This window comes from Saccopteryx leptura, chromosome 5 (assembly GCF_036850995.1).
Source record: "Saccopteryx leptura isolate mSacLep1 chromosome 5, mSacLep1_pri_phased_curated, whole genome shotgun sequence".
Lineage (NCBI taxonomy): Eukaryota > Metazoa > Chordata > Mammalia > Chiroptera > Emballonuridae > Saccopteryx > Saccopteryx leptura.
The window spans coordinates 132,655,003-132,674,498 of record NC_089507.1 but is presented as its reverse complement, the minus strand read 5'-3'; the positions used below and the strand labels follow the sequence as shown (position 1 = coordinate 132,674,498).

The window sequence follows — 19,496 nt, the reverse complement described above, 5'->3', positions numbered from 1 at the left end:
GAGCCATTCTAGCGCCTGAGGCAGAGACCACAGAGCCATCCCCAGCGTCCAGGCCAACTTTGCTCCAATGGAGCCTTGGCTGCGGGAGGGGAAGAGAGAGACAGAGACGAAGGAGAGGGGGAGGGGTGGAGAAGCAGATGGGCGCTTCTCCTGTGTGCCCTGGCCAGGAATCGAACCCGGGACTCCTGCATGCCAAGCCGACGCTCTACCACTGAGCCAACCGGCCAGGGCCTCCATTTCCGAATTTTAATGACCCTTTAGGACCCTACTCAAATTCTTTTCCTCAGACTTTTTCTGACCCTTTCTAACTAGAAGTAATCACGTTGAGCTTCTGTATAATTTTAGATGTATTTCTTAAAGCCTTAAACACTTTCTACCTTCTATTATGATTATTTATATCTATGTTCCTGAGAGGAGAACCAATATCTAATTGAAATCTATCATTTGTACAAGTGTATTTCTTTAGAAATATGTCAATTTCAGAAAGGTTTCTGCTTCTTCTTTCAACAGAAAAGAGTGTGTGTGTAGTATGAACAGCTAAGCCAAATAAGACTGAACACTCAACACAGAAGAGACTTTCATTTTACTACTACTCTCTGAGCCCAGAGTGTACAGAGGAGGATGAATAAAAGATGCTTTTACATAAAAATATGCTTAACTTGCAAGTTAGCCATAAAAGATAAATATTCACTCAACTCACTCACTCAGTCATTCTATCATTAAATAACATCCCAAGTTATCTGAAAACAATAAAAGCAATATGATATTAAATGAACTTGAAAAACAAACTTGAAAAATTAAGATTTGTATTCTCACTGGAATGTTACAAAATTTGGTTACTATTGAAGTCGTGCTTAGAAAATCCAACAATAGCCTTCAAAGGCGGTGGCACAGTGGATAGAGTGTTGACTGGGGACATTGAGGACCCAGTTTTGAAACCCCAAGGTTCCTGGATTGAGCAAAGGCTCACCAGCTTGCATGTGGGGTTGCTGGCTTGAGAAAGGGGTCACTGGCTCAGCTGGAGCTCCCCAGTCGAGGCACATATGAGAAAGCAATCAATGGACAAGGAACAACTAAGATGCCACAGTTGATGCTTCTCATCTTTCTCCCGTCCTGTCTGTCTGTCCGTTTGTCTCTCTCTCTCTTGCTTAAAAAAATTTTAATTCAATACTACTTTATATTAAAATCTGATAATAGCTTCTGTGTCTTCACCAGAAATCAATACAGAATTAACATAAATTCTTATCTTCCTCTGTAAAAATATTATTCATAGTATGTGATATACAGTTATATATACATACATGTATGTATTTTCATCTTTGTGGGCTCAAATAAGTAAATAAGTATATATTATATATATACACATCCTATAGTCTTGACAGTTATATATACACACACATATATAGTATGATGTATATCATCTCCTGACAGTTGCAGTAGCAGACTCCTCTTAGAGTATGTATTTGATCTTTAGATTTAATAATAAAAATGATCTTCCAATACGAGAGTGAAGAGAATTTTAACAATTTTTTTGGAAAAGAACATGTTCAATTGTTAAACTGTAAAATACGAGATGAGATAAAAGAATATGTTTATCCACACTCCAAAGAAATACATTATACTAAACACTAATAAAATATGTAGTGAGCAATCATTTTGGTTGCTTTGGGATATAAAGGACTTTTACAAATAAAATTCGTTCTTTCAAAAAGGTGTCCAAGGGAGTTTCAAGCAATAAACATATTTTTTTGTAATTTTAGTGAGAAGAGAGGAGGCAGAGACAGACTCCCATGCACCCCAACTGGGATCCACCCAGCAAACCCACTAGGGGGCAATACTCTGCCCATTTGGGGCTCTTGCTCTGTTACAATGGGAGCCATTTTTTAGCACCTGAGGCGGAGACCTTGGAGCTATCCTCAGCACCCTGGGCCAATTCGCTCCAATCAAGGCATAGATAGCTTCAGGAGGGGAGGGGAGGGGAAGGGAAAGGGAGGGGATGGGAAAGGGAGGGGAGAGGAGGGAGGGAGGGAGAGAGAGAGAGAGAGAGAGAGTGAGGAAGTGGAGCGGTAGAGGAGCAGATAGTCGCTTCTCCTGTGTGCCCTGACTGGGAATCGAATCCGGGACATGCACACACCAGGACAATGCTCTACTGCTGAGCCAACCTGCCAGGGCCAAATAAATAAAATCTAAGAAATATATAAGAAAAGTTTCTAAAATTTTCTCTGAGTCAGGAAAGAAGTTTGAGTCACTATAAGTTCATATCATTCTAAAAGAGAAATAAAGAAGGGAAAAGGAAGGAAAAGATAAGTTCACGGAAGCTCCTACATACTTAGAGGCCTGAATAAAAAATTCAGTTGTGAGCGTTAGAGGCTACTTTAGGTAGTGGTCCTCTCATCTATTCAAACTTTTTTTCTAGTCAGTATCCTCTAATGTCAAGAATGACCCTGAGGGCCAAGAAAAGTTACAAACCTCAGCCTGAGGGACATGTCAAGAAAGAATAGAAGTCTGTAATGCTCTTCTTTTGAGGGCTGCTTTAGATCTGACTCCAAGAATATGACCTTAGAATGGGCCTCTCCACAGCCCCCACAGATGTTTCCTCCTCTCCCTCCCAGTCCTACCATGCCAGCAGCATAGCCAGTGGAGGGGCCTTTGAGTTCACAGGTAATTTCTACATTGTTTTAATTTAGATGTTTATGCTTGGGAGCACAAATGCTAGAGAATTTTAAAACTTACCATATTACCCATGTATAAGATGCACCCTTTTCTGAAAAAATTTGGGGTCTAAAAACTGGGTGCATCTTATACAGTGGTTGTGACATTTCAAATGCCATAGATGAAACTGAGGACGAGGCAATACATGAGAACAGTGATTTATCATCAGACATAGATAAGGACAAGCTAATGGATGGGAGTTTTGACACTGATGAGGAATTGTATGAATTTTATGATGAATAAAACTTGAATGCAATAACTTTATGTAATACCTTTTTTTCAAATTTTGGGCCCCCAAATTAAGGTGCATCTTATACATGGAGAAATACGGTATTTCTTATTTAAAAGCTACTTTCTTTCTTTTTGTTTCTTTTTTTAAAAATTAAATAATGATAATAATGTACTTTAAAAGCACAGGTATCGATTTAAAGATGTATGCATGCATGCAGAAAAATAATCCACACAAGAAAAGCTAGTAAAAGAAATACAGGTAATTTAAAATTTCCTGTCATGTACTTTGACGGTAGCCTAAGGCATATGTGAATTTCATTGTATTTATTATGAGCTCAATGGAAAAAATAAAAAAGTAGCAAGGCAATCTGCCTTACTTGGCTTTAAATGGTTTGATGAAGAAAAATTAGAACATGGCTGTTTACCACTTAAAACTCTGATTTAATCATTATCTTATTTCAGAACCAATGAGCCTAACACTACTAATGAAAATGCTCTCATGTGTTTTAGCTCACATGTCTCTATATAGATAAATCAGTATTTCTTTTTTTTTTTTTTGCATTTTTCTGAAGCTGGAAATGGGGAGAGACAGTCAGACAGACTCCCGCATGCGCCCGACCGGGATCCACCCGGCACGCCCACCATGGGGCAACGCTCTGCCCACCAGGGGGCGATGCTCTGCCCATCCTGGGTGTCGCCATGTTGCAACCAGAGCCACTCTAGCACCTGGGGCAGAGGCCAAGGAGCCATCCCCAGCGCCAGGGCCATCTTTGCTCCAATGGAGCCTTGGCAGCGGGAGGGGAAGAGAGAGACAGAGAGGAAGGCGCGGCGGAGGGGTGGAGAAGCAAATGGGCGCTTCTCCTATGTGCCCTGGCCGGGAATTGAACCCGGGTCCTCCGCACGCTAGGCCGACGCTCTACCGCTGAGCCAACCAGCCAGGGCAAATCAGTATTTCTTAAATTGGGTGATAATATACATGAAAGCTATGTTCAAAAACAGATTAATGTCCAACATTAGCCAGAGCGCTCTAATATTATAATTAATCTCAAATAAAAACAAAAACAGTCCTTTTAAAATATACACACTTAATTTCAACTGGGTTGGTTCTAAATATAACACTATAAGGAATTTTAAAGATCTTTTAATTAAAATAAATTTTAGAACAATACTATATTTAAGATGGAACACACAGGATGTAGAGTACAGCACAGGGAATACACTGTATAGTCAAGAATATTGTAATAAATATGTACAGTGTCAGATAGGTACTACACCGGGGTGATTACTTTGTAAGCTATATAAATGGTTAATTACAAGGTTGTAGACATGAAACTAATATCATGTCGTATGTCCACTGTAACTGAAAAGTAAAAAATATTTTTAAAAAAGATGCAAAGAGACTTTGGTTTGGGTGATGGGTGCAAGATGTGGTGTGCAGATGTTTTGCCAAGTTGTACACTTGAAATCTGTATGACTTTGTGAATCAATGTCACCTCAATAAATTCAACAAAAGAATAAAAGATGCACCTGACCTGTGGTGGCGCAGTGGATAAAGCATCGACCTGGAAATGCTGAGGTCGCCGGTTCGAAATCCTAGGCTTGCCTGGTCAAGGCACATATGGGAGTTGATGCTTCCAGCTCCTCCCCCCTTCTCTCTCTCTGTCTCTCCTCTCTCTCTCTCTCTCTGTCTCTCCCTCTCCCCTCTAAAATGAATAAATAAAAAATTAAAAAAGAAAAAAGAATAAAATGCAACACACATTTATTTAAATAAAACCTAGTAAGTGTATGTGTTACAGATGTAGTTTATACATTTTACCAGGAGCATTCGTTTTCAAATTCTGGACCATGGACCAGTATCAGTTACTGTCTCATTTTTACCCAAAGGGTTTGTAACCAATGATGCAGAGATATTAGAAAAGAAAAAGCTAAAGAACAGAATTCATAGCAGGGCTAATATTTCTGATATACTATAATCTCCAGAAACTACAATTTCTGCTTTTAAATATGCCCATATAGTAAGGTAACACAACTTTTGTAGTTTCTATAAAATAAGTTTTAATTTAGCATCTACAGTGTATACAGCATCATCTGAGGAAACTCCAAACTCTTCTGTCAAAAAAGTGAGTAATGTTACCAACCATTCACAGAGACCGAAATTTCAAACCAGATAATACTAAATTTGGGTAAGTAATTTCATGATGTCTAAAATTATATTTCATAGAAAATTTAAAACACCAAAGAAACTTTATGCAAAGAAAGACTCACAAATAAATGATGCAAACAGGTGTTTCACAACACCATGAATACACACAAGTAGGTGTGTGTGTGTATATACATATATAAATACAGTGGCTTTTAACATTCAGCGCACTAAAAGATCTAGACAGGCTAGAAGTAGGAAACTTAAAAATTAAACATTTACACTGTAGAATGGATATCTAGTGTGTCTGCCTATTTATATGCAGCATCTGTTTTTCCTTCTGCCTTCAGACCTCTCTAGTCCACTTTCAGGCCACATGTTTTGGGTAGCCTTTACCCCTACTTGCAAGACAGGAACATGAGCCAGGTCAAGCCTAGCACCACAAATACATGGCTACAGTGACTATCTGGGGATGGACAAAGGATTCCAGCTAGGCTATTTATATTTACACCCTTCTCTGGGACTTCTGGGCCTATTTCCTCTAGGTTTAAAAACTGGTAGAATTTGTACTTGAATTCACAATAGGCCATCTCTGCCACAACTGGGGACAAAGCTAAGCTGATAAAACATAGTCTACAAAATGCCTGGAAAAAAATCTATATGATGACTAAAACCAGGCAGCAAATATAACATTGAAGCTTTTTCATAGAAAGACATTTTTATTTTGGCATCCATCCAAAACTAAACTTTTACTATCTTAGAAATTCACAAGGGATTTACAACAGATACTTGTTTTCAAAAAAAGCAGGTATTATCCAAAGGACTAAAGAAAAATGCCTACTTGATTACCTCGACTTAATAGCAGCAACATCAAATATATTAGCCTTACAATTTTTTAAACACATCAGAATAAATTCAGAATGTTTACTATGTCCCTTTCTCAGATTTAAAACATGAACTCAAAGGCAAAACACTATCACACAAAAAAATAATTATTTGAAGTATTACATTTTATATGAATAATGCAACGCCACTCCCACCACAATTCACCTGAGATAGAGACAGCTTCAATTACCTACATAGGAACGGCCTGAGAAAACACAGTAACTATTCTTTTTTTTCTGTATTTTTCTGAAGTGAGAAGCGGGGAAGCAGAGAGACAGACTTCCACATGTACCTGACCAGGATCCATCCAGCAAGCCCACTAGTGGGCGATGCTCTGCCCATCTGGGGCATTGCTCCGTTGCAACCAGAGGCATTCTAGCACCTGAGGCAGAGGCCACAGAGCCATCCTCAGTGCCCGGGCCAACTTTGCTCCAATGGAGCCTTGGCTGTAGGAGGGAAAAAGAGAGATAGAAAGGAGAGAAAGGAGAAGCAGATGGGGCGCTTCCTCTGTGTGCCCTGACCGGGAATTGAACCTGGGACATCCACATGCTAGGCCTGTACTCTACCACTGAGCCAACCTGCCAGGGTCGGTAACTATTCTTAAATCAAAAGCTCCTCCTGAAGAAGATAGGTTTTCTTTCAAATGAACTCACAGGTCCACAAGAGAGAAGAATGAATCTACCTATCCATATAAAATAACGTATATGCTACATTACCCCAGAAGCTCTTAGAATTCAGAATCACCAGATTTTAACTAATCCTTTTTACATATAGTCATTTCACTCTCATTTACTGCAAGTGGAAATTTTAATTAGTATGGCCTATGATATAACAATCTCTTAAAAATCTTAAATATTTAGTCTTTGACCTAGCAGCATTTGAATAAACAAAGATCTATGTATGAGGCTGTTTTTTCTTTGTTATAACAAAATATGGAACAGCTCAAATATCCAAAAATTGGTAACTGAAAAGACATATTATGATATAACAGTAAAATAAAATACCATGTCACATAGAACTGGGAAAATGTCTACTATGTATTCTTAAAGAAAAGGAAACAAGTTTGTACAAATGTGTGTGTAAGATAACCCTATTTTGTTTTCTAAAAATTGCTGAAATATACAACTAGCAGCGATTACTATGGGAAGAATAGGATTTAGAAGAACTTTTCCTTTTTAAGTTACGTATTTCTAAACAGTTTATCTTTCTTAAAAAACCCACAACTAACCGTGTATTATTTTTATAATGAGAAAAAAAGAGAAACACAAAGCCAAGTAATTCCACATTTAGTAGTACCTGTTCAAAATATGTTTTTTGTTTTAAGCGAGAGGAGGGGAGATAGAAAGACAGACTCCTGCACATGCCCCGACTGATATCCACCACGCAACCTGTCTAGGGCTGATGTTCGAAGCAATCGAGCCATTCTCAGCACCCAGGGCTGACGCTTGAACCAACTGAGACACTGGCTACGGGAGGAGAAAAGGGAGAGAAGAAGGAGGTGAGGGAGGGGAGGAGAACCAAATGCTTGCTTTTCATGTGTGCCCTGACTGGGGGGGATTGAACCCAGGACATACACATGCCGGGCCCACACTCCATCCATGAGCCAACTAGCCAGGGCCCAAAATATGTTTGTTTGCTTGTTTTTTTCCAAAATATGTTGTGTAAAGCCCTTTAAATTTTTACACCTGATTTTATCCAAAGGACGTAAAGAATATAACATCTTGGTGAAAAGTATTTTTAAAATAAATGTCCACAGTCAGGAAAAAAAACCACATAACTAACATTTATTGACAGTGGAGACTCTGATCTCATCATTAAGAGATAACAGCATAGGAAGAAGAACGAGGTTAGAGAAACAATGCTGTGTTCCATTTTGGAAATGCTAAGTTTGACATGCCTCTGGTGCATCGTGTCAGACTTTTGAGCAGGGAACTGGGCAGATGAGTCTGCATCTTGGGGGAGAAATGTGAGCTGGAAATAAAGACTTTGGGAATTATCACTGCATAATTTTAAAATGTAAAGAGTGAATGAGAAAATTTATGGAGAAAGAACAAGAGTAGTGGGCCAAGGGGAAAAAAAAAGAAAAAGAAGACCATAAAAGAAAAAAAAGAAAGAAATGATAAGAAAGACTCTGACAAGTGTAGTATCAAGAAAAATACGGAATAGAAAGTTTCAAAAAGGGCATGGGGTAAGGAACACATCCATGCAGCAGAAAGGATGTGACTATCACCAGGGCTGCAGCATGGTCTCTGGGTGCATTTCAGGATCTTAATGAGAAGCTTCAGAAAAGTTTCTAGGGCAGAAACCAGAGTGCAGTGAGTGTAAGAATAAAAATCTGAAGAAAGTGCACATGAACAATAAGTTTTAAGAAGTCAGAATGAGCAGAGGGAGATATATATATAACCTTTCTCTTATGGGGGGTGGTAGACAGGGAGAGTGGTAAAGGTGAGAAAGTTTAGGATGGGAAAATATAAGGCCAAGGGAAAGAATGAGAAAAAAGTAGATGATACAAAGAGATAAGGAAGGAAGCGAACTTCTGGGGAGGTGGGGGGTGGGAGGGGGCAGAAAAGTGGAAATTGAAGAAAGCATCAGAGGAGGAACAGATCATGAAAGAAGGCGGGATGCTGTGCTTCTTCTCAGAGCCTGAAGGGCACGCTGTGAGGACAGATACAGTTTTGGAACCCAGAAGAGGAAATCCAACAGATGGGGGTCACATGGTCAGTCAGTAGCTCCCAGTGACATATCCTTCAACCCATGTGCTAATAATACCCTTGGCAACCCCATTTTAAAAAGCTGCAATATTCTACATCAGAGAGTTCCGGTAGTGACACAAATATTCATTTTATAAGTTACAAAGTCAGGAATGGGAATAAAGTAGAAATAGTACATTATGTCTCTAAAGTCTTTATGCAAATACTTTAATATTACTATAGTCTCAATAAAATGACAAGAAACAACAGAAGGCAAAGAATTTAAATTTTCCATGTGGTTGTCCGTAATAACAGGAGTGCCTAAGTGTTTTCAGTAGGTACATATTCTTTTTAAACACTAAAAGTGTGAGTAGCTTGATCTTTAGGGGATATTATAGTCAGATAATATCCAAAAGGTTACCATGATGTAGCTAAATTATCTCTATCACAGGTTAAAGAATATTTAAATTCTGGACCTTCATGCCAGCTTTTTCTAGATAACAAATCTTAAGTACCTTCCTATATTCACTCAATTAGTGATCTTAGGCCTTGATAACACTGCAGAGAGAAACTTTCCAACTATCATTCAAATCATATCTAAAAAGGTGGTCATAAATATTTTAAAACCTAAGTGAACTAATAAGACCTAGACCCATTAAGGATAAGATCTTTTACAACAAATTAAATAAAACAATTTATTGAAGTCTGGACTCAAGATAAGCTAGATTTACTAGCTGACCTTTTATTCATTTAAAGAACAAAATTAGCTCTAATTGCATTAGAATGGAATCCAGTAAATTTTCCCAAGTCTTCTAATGTGGCATCCATATAAGAACTGCTGTAATTGTTTACAAGTAAGATGGAAATGCTTTGATTATAATCTTTCCACTTGTTTTACTGTATAGTAAAAGCATTTCCCAAAACTTAAAGCCAGTTTTTCTGACAGTACACTATTTTTTTCTCTTAAACACACTTCATCTTATGTTAATGAACAAAGTACAATGTGCCAAGAGAAGAAATTAAAACTTGGAGATATTTCATCATAATTTTAGGTCAGTATAAATGAGAGTAGTATAAAAAGGTCAAGACCACCTTGTCTGTAAAACTCAGAAAAGGGCTGAAGAACTGAGTAAGAAACTTTCAATATATGGTTCCTTTTAGAATTATAACTGAGACATACGGGTTTGGGTCTGTTGAAACTACAAGTACAATAAAGTAGCAAGAACAGTAGAAACAATCAACAGTTTGTATTCTAGTTGTTCAGCTGCTAGGAAATTTCATTTGTAATGTTACCATCTTTCACTAGTATTACAAATAGCCATATATTTTAAATATAGTCATTCTTAAGAATTTTTTTTATCTTTCTTCTTGTTATTTGGCAGCTAATATAACATAGGCAAAATACCTGTGAAGTGTTTCAATTTCAGTGGCAAGTCAACCAGGGCAAAACGAAGCTGTCACCACTTTCCAATCTTTTTTCTTTTTTTCATAAATCAAAAGCAGACAGTTTTATTGGAAGGGAAACAAATTAAAAATAGAAAAGCAAAAAGGCCTCCTTTTGTGACAGAATGATGTTCTGAAATATTCCTCAACTTTACTTCTAAAGGATTTTTTTAAACCAAAAGTTTTGCTCTGCTTTCATAAAAATAGGCAATCAGCTTTTTCTCAAAATAAAATAAATAAAAATCAGTTGTGCCTGATCAGTGGTGGCACAGTAGATAGAGCATCCACCTGGAACGCTGAGGACCAAGGTTGAAAACCCCGAGATCGCTGGTTTGAGCACAGGCTCGCCAGCTTGAACCCAAAGGTTGCTGCCTTGAGTCTAAGGTTGCTGGCTTGGCTTGAGACCCCAGTCAAAGCACATATACGAAGCAATCAGGAACTACTAAAGTGCTGCAACTATAAGTTGACGCTTCTCATCTCTCCCCCTTTCTCTTTCTTTATCAAAAAAAAAAAAAATTTTTTTTTTTTCAGTTTATTTTGCCTGCTTCAAATTCCTTAGTCTTTTGAGAAAGTCCTCCTTTCCTTCTGGAACCTAGCATCTCTTCTTCTGACAGGGCGGTCACCCCTACTACAGGGGCTGATGAACCAGTCTGGCCAGCTGGAGCTTTTGATGAGGACTGAATGAATTCTGTGGAAGGGAGGTAAGGGGGGGGCATCACCAGGGATATTGAGCACGAAGAACTGTTATTAGCCTCAAGCAATTGGACCATCTTTGCCACCACACAGAGACAGGATAGAGAAAAACAAAGTGAGCAAAGTCCTAATGAGACTTTTTGAACCATGGATACTGCCTCACCTATATCCTTTACTTTATTCTTATAAGCTAGTTTGATTTGAGTTTCTGTTATTACATCCAAGAGTCTTGAGTAGTAAAAAAAAATACTAGAAGAGAAGATTTACAGAGTCCTCTTCATTGAATGTGTTTATGCTATCCTCTTGGATTAGGGTTTGGTGTAAGAAATAGCCAAATATGCCTGACCTGTGGTGGCACAGTGGATAAAGCATCAACCTGGAAATGCTGAGGTCATTGGTTCGAAACCCTGGGCTTGCCTGGTCAAGGCACATATGGGAGTTGATGCTTCCAGCTCCTCCCCCCCTTCTCTCTCTCTGTCTTTCCTCTCTCTCTCTCTCTGTCTCTCCATCTCCTCTCTAAAAAAAAAAAAAAAAAAAAAAAAAAAAAAGAAATAGCCAAATAAAAAAATGCCTCGGTATCTGCTCTGAAAGCTCAGATGGAAGACACTGCTCCTGCTATCTGGGTCCACACAGAAAGAAGTTTTCAATTTAGTGCCTTGGAAAACTTTGTCCTCCTAAGAAACTAAGAGGTACCTTCCTTTTTCAAAATGCATTTTACTTTCTGCACTTATTGCTAGGAAGCCATGTTATTTTTGATGAGCAATCATTTGCTTCTTTTTGTCTCTTTGATCTTAATTTCCTATTTTTATTTTCTTGTAACTTTACTATATGCTCTCTCTGTGAGTTACCTTAAACTTATTCACACTGGAAATAAATTATATACGAACAGACAACATTTTAGGTCTGGAGGGAAAATTCAGGAAGTGGGTTAAAAACTATTTGCTATTATTTCTCTAAAGAATTTATCACTAAAATACCATTACACTTGTTTCACCTTATTAAATGTCTTTTGGATAACTCTGGTTACATGTAAAATTATAAAAAGCTTATTTTATTTAAAGATATTTTAAATGATTATCTTTGTAACTGCCTACGATTATGGTTCACTTGTACCTGTACTGTCCAGAAGTGAACTGCAAAAAGACAACAAATACCATTTTACGTTTTTAAAGATTAAACTCTTCTGTTTTCAAGATTAATGAGCAAAGTTTTGATTCTCAGTTTCATAGTATATATAAATAATCTAGAAATTCAACTATTAAGCCCCCTCCCAAGCATAAACTACACTCTGTAAACTGTAACAAAAAACTGAACTACTTACATAAACAGGAAAGCAGCACATTTCCAGCACCTCTTCTAAGAGAGCTCTGATTAAGGAATTTCCTAAATTATAAGAAATCTGAAAATACTCATGCTGTGTTAACACCAGAAATCAAAATTTTAGCAGAAAGAAACCTATAATTGCCAGCAGTAATGTGGTCACTGAAAACTATCACAGCATAATTTGGACATTTGGGAAAAAAGTTAAATTTGTAAAAGAGACTATCTATTGTGACCTTTTCAGTCAGGAGAAAATTTAGAATTATCATTGATAATAATATTGTTCTAAAAAAGGCATCATTAATGATTCCATGTCACTTGATCAAATATTCTATTAGATATTAACTGGAAAAATGACCAAGCATTATTGTATATTTGGAGGATCCCAATTAATCATCCTTCCTCTGGTGAGGGCCTGAATAAGAGCAACAATGCCCTGAACACAGAAGGCCCAGCTCACCAGTTTAACACAGCTGCATTAGAGCCACTCTGTCCAAGGGGAAAAGGGAAGGAATACACAGAGGAAAAGGACAAAAGCTTCCTCCCAGTACCAGCAAGAGGAGAGCAGTAAAGAGACATCTGAGCCTGACCAGGCAGAGGCACAGTGGCTAGAGCAGCAAACTGGGACACTGAGGTCCCAGGTTCAAAATCCCAAGGTCGCTGGCTTGAGTGCGGGCTCATCCAACTTGCATACAGGCTCACTAGCTTGAGTGCAGGGTCACTGGCTTGAGCATGGGATCATACACATGACCCCCATGGTCGCTGGATTGAAGCCCAAGGTCGCTGGCCTGAGCAAAGGGGCACTCGGTCTGCTGTAGCCCCCTGGTCAAGGCACATATAAGAAAGCAATCAATGAACAACTAAGGTGCCGCAATGAAGAACTGATGCTTCTCATCTCTCTCCTTTCTGTCTGTCTGTCCCTATCTGTCCCTCTCTCTGTATCTCTCTCTAAAAAAAAGAAAAAAGAAAAAAAGAGAGACATTTGAGATATGTGAGGGGGAAAGAATGCTAACTGCCACCATTCAACCAAAAAATCCTTATCTACATTTACGTTTCTCTTAGTACTTTACCAGTATTTAAATTTATTTTTTTTTAATGAAAAGTTCCTTTAATAGAATTTTGAGATTTACAAATACAGCCCCACATTTAACTTAGAAGATTGCAGCTACTGATCTATAATGTCTTGACAATCCTATCTGAACTCCTGCCCCTAAGATATTCCATCGCCTTCCTCTGTTCTATTTTCTTCACAGAAATGAATAAATGAATGCTACAAGTTAGCCCACTCTTCCTACACTTGCTCAGAATAACGTAGCTAAATCAATAAAATGTGAGGACTAGGATGACAAACAACACAGTAGCTGTCTGCCACGTGCCCCCGTACCAGTGGGCAGTGCACTCATCGTCTTTGCCACCCGGCCCCCAGGACCTCAGGATCCCCACATTGTGATCCCAGACAGTCCCTCCTCAGCAAACTGAAACCTACTTGATTGCTAGACCAGACTCAGATATTTTAGCAATTTACTTGAATGTGCTGTTCCTTCCCATTCATACTACTCTAACCAACTTTATAGGTGTTAAGATTATAATTTCAGGGTTAGTATTTTAATTTTATCTTCAACACAGACTGAGGGGAACTCTGGATACCCATTACTGGGGAATAAGTTAAAGGAACTTGAGGTTCTTGCAAAGTCATTTTGAATTTAACTCTGTCAGGAAGAGGTACTGGACTCTCCATAAACCCTACAGAACACAGTTTCCAGGCACGTTAACTCAAGGCAAAAACAAGGTACCTCTCTGTCTTGCTTCAAGGAACAATAATGGAGAATACAGGAAATAATCTAACCTCAAAGTACTTTCCTGGAACAAGGACAGAAGACATAACTTCTTTATTTAAGAAGATTTACAAACTATTGTCTTAAAGATATTTCAATGAGAGGGTATAATTTGAACCCTGTTAAAGCCTTTTCTTTTTCCTATAATTTCAAAAGCCTCTATTCCCTGCTTCTTTTTTTTAGCAATAAACAACTCCCTTCCCCAGACTATTCCCAGTCTGCTCATTAATTTCACTTCAAAAGAGTATCATTACACTCCCAGTGCGCACAAACTAAGTAAATAAAGGTACATTTCTGTGACTCTACCGCCTCTTTTCCATTACACTGCCGTGGAATAAGCTATGGATCCTATGTTACAACAATGGGATTACTTTTAATTTCATAAAATTTTCATGTGTCATAAAATATCATTCTTTAAAATTTTTTCAACCATTTTTAGCTTGTGAGCCATATAAAAACAGACCATGAAATGAATTTGATCCATGAGCCACAGTTTGCTTATCCATAATTTAGTTTTTAAAAAACAAAACCTTAATTAAGTTACATAACAACATCTTATTACTATGTGATTTGGGCCTCTTTTTTCTGTTTTATTTTAACTTAAAATATAATGTATTTCACTTTATTATTTTGTTCATTATAAGTATTTCCTTGAGTCTGATTTTGGTCAAATAATTATTATTCATATAAAATGAGAGTTACTTACTTACTGAAAGTTCATGTTATATAATGTTATACCTTCAAGGACAACTTGTCTAGAATGTCTGGGTATTATAATTTCCCTAATACTGGAAACAGGATCTATTTCTCACATCATTCAATATCTTAGGTATATGAGTGAGGAGAGATATAGTCAATCAGATGCTTTAGAGATGGATGGGACAATTATTTTTATCAGTGCTTTTTTCACAAACCATCTTTCTCTAAAGGTAATGCCCAAGTCAAACTTCTGTGTGGAAGTAAAGATTAAGTACTGGTGAGTTATTGAGAAACTAGGCATAAATATAAACTGGTAGGTAAAAAGTATAGTAATAAGAACATCTTCTCCTAAGAGAAATGAGCCCAAATGCAGAATTTCCAAGAAGAAAGTATGAATAAATTACTTTGGTTGGGTCTCCTTGCTTATTAGACTCTGTCCTCTACTGGTTAAGGGATAAGTTTATTTAAATTTTTGTAGTAAGATTGAGGGCACCAGCTATACCAGAAGCTGGTTAAGAAGAACTGACTCTACAGTATTTTTCTTACATTGTCTAAGCTTCTGAGCAATAGCACCATCCACCACCTAGGTTTCTATGACACAGCCATAAAGACAATTGTGAAAATTATGCAGACTATTTAAGAAAAGAATGAACAATCTGGATTTTCTTCTTTGAATCTTCAGAAGAGTATACACTTTCCTAGAAGACAATGTTGGCTACTATTCTACCATTTGTCATCATGATATTGAACTTTTTTTTTTAATGTATTACCTGTGTAATTAACAAAAGCAGCAGAATAACATAAACACAAACTGTAAGATAGAATAAACCACTGAGAACACAAAGCTTATTTTCTGTTGTGTCTACTCTACCTACTAAATGGATTCACGGGTTCTCCTTTCATTTTTATGGCTAAGTACTGAATGAAAATGAAATGCTTTCTAAGCCTATAACTGATACATTTGATTGTAATGTAAACATATCATTTTCAGGCTTATTGGTAAAAAAAAAATTTGATTGTAAACTGTATGTTTAGCTTGTGAAATTATTTGTCTTTTTTGTGTGTGTGACAGAGAGAGAGACAGAGACAGAGAGAGGGACAGATAGAGACAAACAGACAGGAAGGGAGAGAGATGAGAAGCTTCAGTTCTTCATTGTGGCACCTTAGTTGTTCATTGATTGCTTTCTCATATGTGCCTTGACTGGGGGGCTACAGCAGAGTGAGTGACCCCTTGCTCAAGCTAGTGACCTTGGGCTCAAGCCAGTGAGCTTTGCTCAAACCAGATGAGCCTGCGCTCAAGCTGGCAAACTTGAGGTTTCGAACCTGGGTCCTCTGTGTCCCAGTCCAATGCTCTATCCACTGCGCCACTGCCTGGTAAGGCTGTGAAATTTATTTAAATGAAATATAGTATGATGTTAGAATAGAATGATTTCAATATGATTTACAAATATAAATCAATGTTTTATCATCTTATTATCATGTAAGAGCCCTGTAGACCTTAATTCATACCCCCCAAATGAATAAAAAACATGAACAACTAATTTACTTTAAAGAGTGGTGAGCTGGTATGATGATTCTGTGAAAATTAAGATAAATAAATAACATACAGGGGTTTATATTTCCAGTTCTCTTGTGTTTATAGAAAAGACTGCAGTAGTTACTATTATATACAGTTTCACCAGGGTTTTGGCAGTATCTTTGTTTTATAGGTACAGAATAAAGCCAGGTGCCATCTGAGCAAGCAGAGAGCGGGTTCTTTGTTACAGTGATACAGAATAACACTTGAGAAGGTGTAACATTGCATCCTCCTGGGTGTAATGTGGCAGTCTATTCAATACATAGTTCACTTAGTTTTCAGTTAACCAGAACCTTAAAAACTAGGCAGGAACAATGTCATGTGCTAGTCTTTAAAAAAAAGAAAAGAAAAAAAAAGAATCCTATATATCAAATAAAGCAATTTACTCTGAAAAAGAAAGCAATAAAAATTTGAAAACGAAGACTTCTCAAAATAAACCTTGACCCTATATGTTCATACTTGAAAGGTTTGTAGAGTTCTATATCTATTAGGAAAGAGCAGAGAAAGTTCAGTTGAAAGTATTTCACTCTAATTCAAAACATTAATACTTACATCTTGTCTTGACCAGCACCGACTCGGAGAGTCAATCTGGGGATGACTGGACTTGGAGCTGGAACTACTGGCTCCACTTTTATCTGTTGAAGGTAGGACATTAAGTGTTAAATATATATATTTTTTCAACAAAAGTACCTTCTACCTCTTCTCCTACTTCCCCATCTCCACAAACTTGACAAGCAGGTTTAAGCCTCAAATGTAGCTAACATGCTAGATGCAAAGATATTCTGGGCTACTCAATATTTTACTTTCTCAACAATTGAAGGCTACCTGGCATCATGAGAAATTCTACAAACTTCAATCACTTCACGTATATGTGCCAGTTAACTTCATATTTTTTTAGTTTTAGTTAATTTCTTAGACTTTACTGTTAGAATTCTTCTAAAACAAATTGTTACCTAAACTATTTTGTGGAGCATTTAAGTAGTTGCCGGACCTACCACGAACAGAGTAAAACACAATGACATCCCCACTATAAGATAAAAGGCATCTCCATCTGGGTCCTGCTTCAATAGTGGAAAGGAAGGTCATTGAGCTAAAGCCTGCCAGGCTTACAAGCCTCTGCTGTGAGGAAACAGGGACACTGGAAGGTAGGCTTCCCCCTCGCTCCTCTAAGGGAGGGTTCAGTCTCTTCCAGCCCTGCTCCAGCCACCTATGACCTAACCTTGCCCAGAATACTGGGGTTTGCCACTGAAGGCTGAAGGTGCCCAGGGCCGTCGGCCCCATCTACAACACTGTGGACGAGCCTAGGGTATTTCTTCCAAGAAGCAGGTAAACTGATCTCATTTGCACAAGGGCCACTTAACTATGTTTTGCCTGAATAGTCAGGTTTTTATTCTTCCCTCAAAGATCTCTGTTGTGGGTGCTGATAGTCCTATTTTCTGCTGCTTTGCTTAATATATAGTGTTTCCTTTATCCCTCCTACCTCAATGCCCCACTCATATTTCAGGCTGGAACCTACTCCTAATTTAGTGCTCTCTTTCCCCCTTTTGCCAACTTCTATTATGAATCTACCTTTTGCCACCCAGCTTAGTGTATCCCAAGGTTCTCTTTACCATGCCACAGTCGCAGAGCTCCAGGGAAGAGCAACCTGGTCTTATCTCTCCAGGCAGAGGAGAACAGAAGCTCCATATCCACGCATGCTGCAAATGGCTTTTCCAGTCTACCTGAATCATTACCAGCTAGAAGCAGCGGTCATTGGGACTTGGACATGAGGTGCAAAGTATAGAATGGTGACAACTCCAGTGCCATGTGGATTTTTCCTGGATGTGGACTTTTCCTGGACTCCTGCTCCCTGTGACAGCTCCTAACAGACTGAACTGTGGTTGGGTTGCATTTTTCAGGGATTTGGCATGGTGATGGGGCCAACTTGGACTTGGTGAACACGTTAAGGACACTACTCTTTTATGGATGCTTGCTGTATTGGCCAAGAGTTTGCTTAAAGGCTTTTAATCACTGTAAAAAAAAATAGAAGACTGGATAAAGAAGATGGGGCACATATACACCATGGTATACTATTCAGCTAGAAGAAATGATGACATCGGATCACTTACAGCAGAATGGTGGAATCTTGATAACATTATGCGGAGTGAAATAAGTGAATCAGAAAAAAACAAGAACTGCAGGGTTCCATACATTGGTGGGACATAAAAACGAGACTAAGAGACATGGACAGGAGTGTGGTGGTTACGGGGGATGGGGGGAGGGAAGAAGGGAGAGGAGGAGGGGGAGGGGTACAAAGAAAACTGGATAGAGGGTGACGGAGGATGATCTCTCTTTGGGTGATGGGTATGCAACAGAACTAAATGACAAGATAACCTGGAAATGTTTTCTTTGAATATATATACCCTGATTTATTGATGTCACCCCATTAAAATAAAAATTTATTTATTAAAAAAAAAAAGGCATCTAATTATGGAAATGAGAAACACTAAACTCATCTTAAGTTTACATTATCATACAGGAAACCTGAAATATCAAGTATAATATACAGCAGTAAACCATTCAATCTTTTGGCTAGTAGTAAAACAACAGAAAAACTGTAAAATGAAAAAACAACAATTTTTAGAAAGGATTTTTGGTGAAGGCAACTATTGAAGAAGTTTAAGATCTCACAATATTGGCCCTGGCCAGTTGGCTCAGTGGTAGAGCATCGGCCTGGCGTGCAGGAGTCCCGGATTCGATTCCCGGCCAGGGCACACAGGAGAAGCGCCCATCTACTTCTCCACCCCTCCCCCTCTCCTTCCTCTCTGTCTTTCTCTTCCGCTCCCACAGTCAAGGCTCCATTGGAGCAAAGTTAACCCGGGCGCTGGGGATGGCTCTGTGGCCTCTGCCTCAGGCGCTAGAATGGCTCTGGTTACAACAGAGAAACGCCCCAGAGGGGCAGAGCATCGCCCCCTGGTGGGCATGCTGGGTGGATCCCAGTCGGGTGCGTCTGGGAGTCTGTCTGACTGCCTCCCCATTTCCAACTTCAGAAAAATTAAAAAAAAAAAATCTCACAATATTTAATTGCCTTTTTTTTGTTGGACAGCTCTTTGAATGAAACTGTCTTAGGCACTGCCAGGGGTTTAGTCTCCCTGGTCTTGGAGTACTACTATGTACACACTAGTCACTGTGGCAACTAATTGCAAACCGATGATTATATATTTCAAGCTTAAGAACTGAATAATAATGAAACAACTTGGTGGTCCTAAAGGAGAATGACCATATAATAACCA

General features: G+C 38.4%; 1 protein-coding gene across 5 annotated transcripts in view; it reads right to left on the bottom strand.

Annotated features, from left to right (window-relative positions):
* Positions 1–19,496, bottom strand: part of TAF3 (TATA-box binding protein associated factor 3) — a 209,643-nt gene that overhangs the window by 24,891 nt on the left and 165,256 nt on the right. For all 5 annotated transcript variants that reach the window (XM_066384902.1, XM_066384904.1, XM_066384905.1 and 2 more), the window contains one exon: positions 16,777–16,859. In XM_066384902.1, coding sequence (XP_066240999.1) covers positions 16,777–16,859 — 83 coding nt within the window. The remainder of the gene's footprint in view (positions 1–16,776; positions 16,860–19,496) is intronic.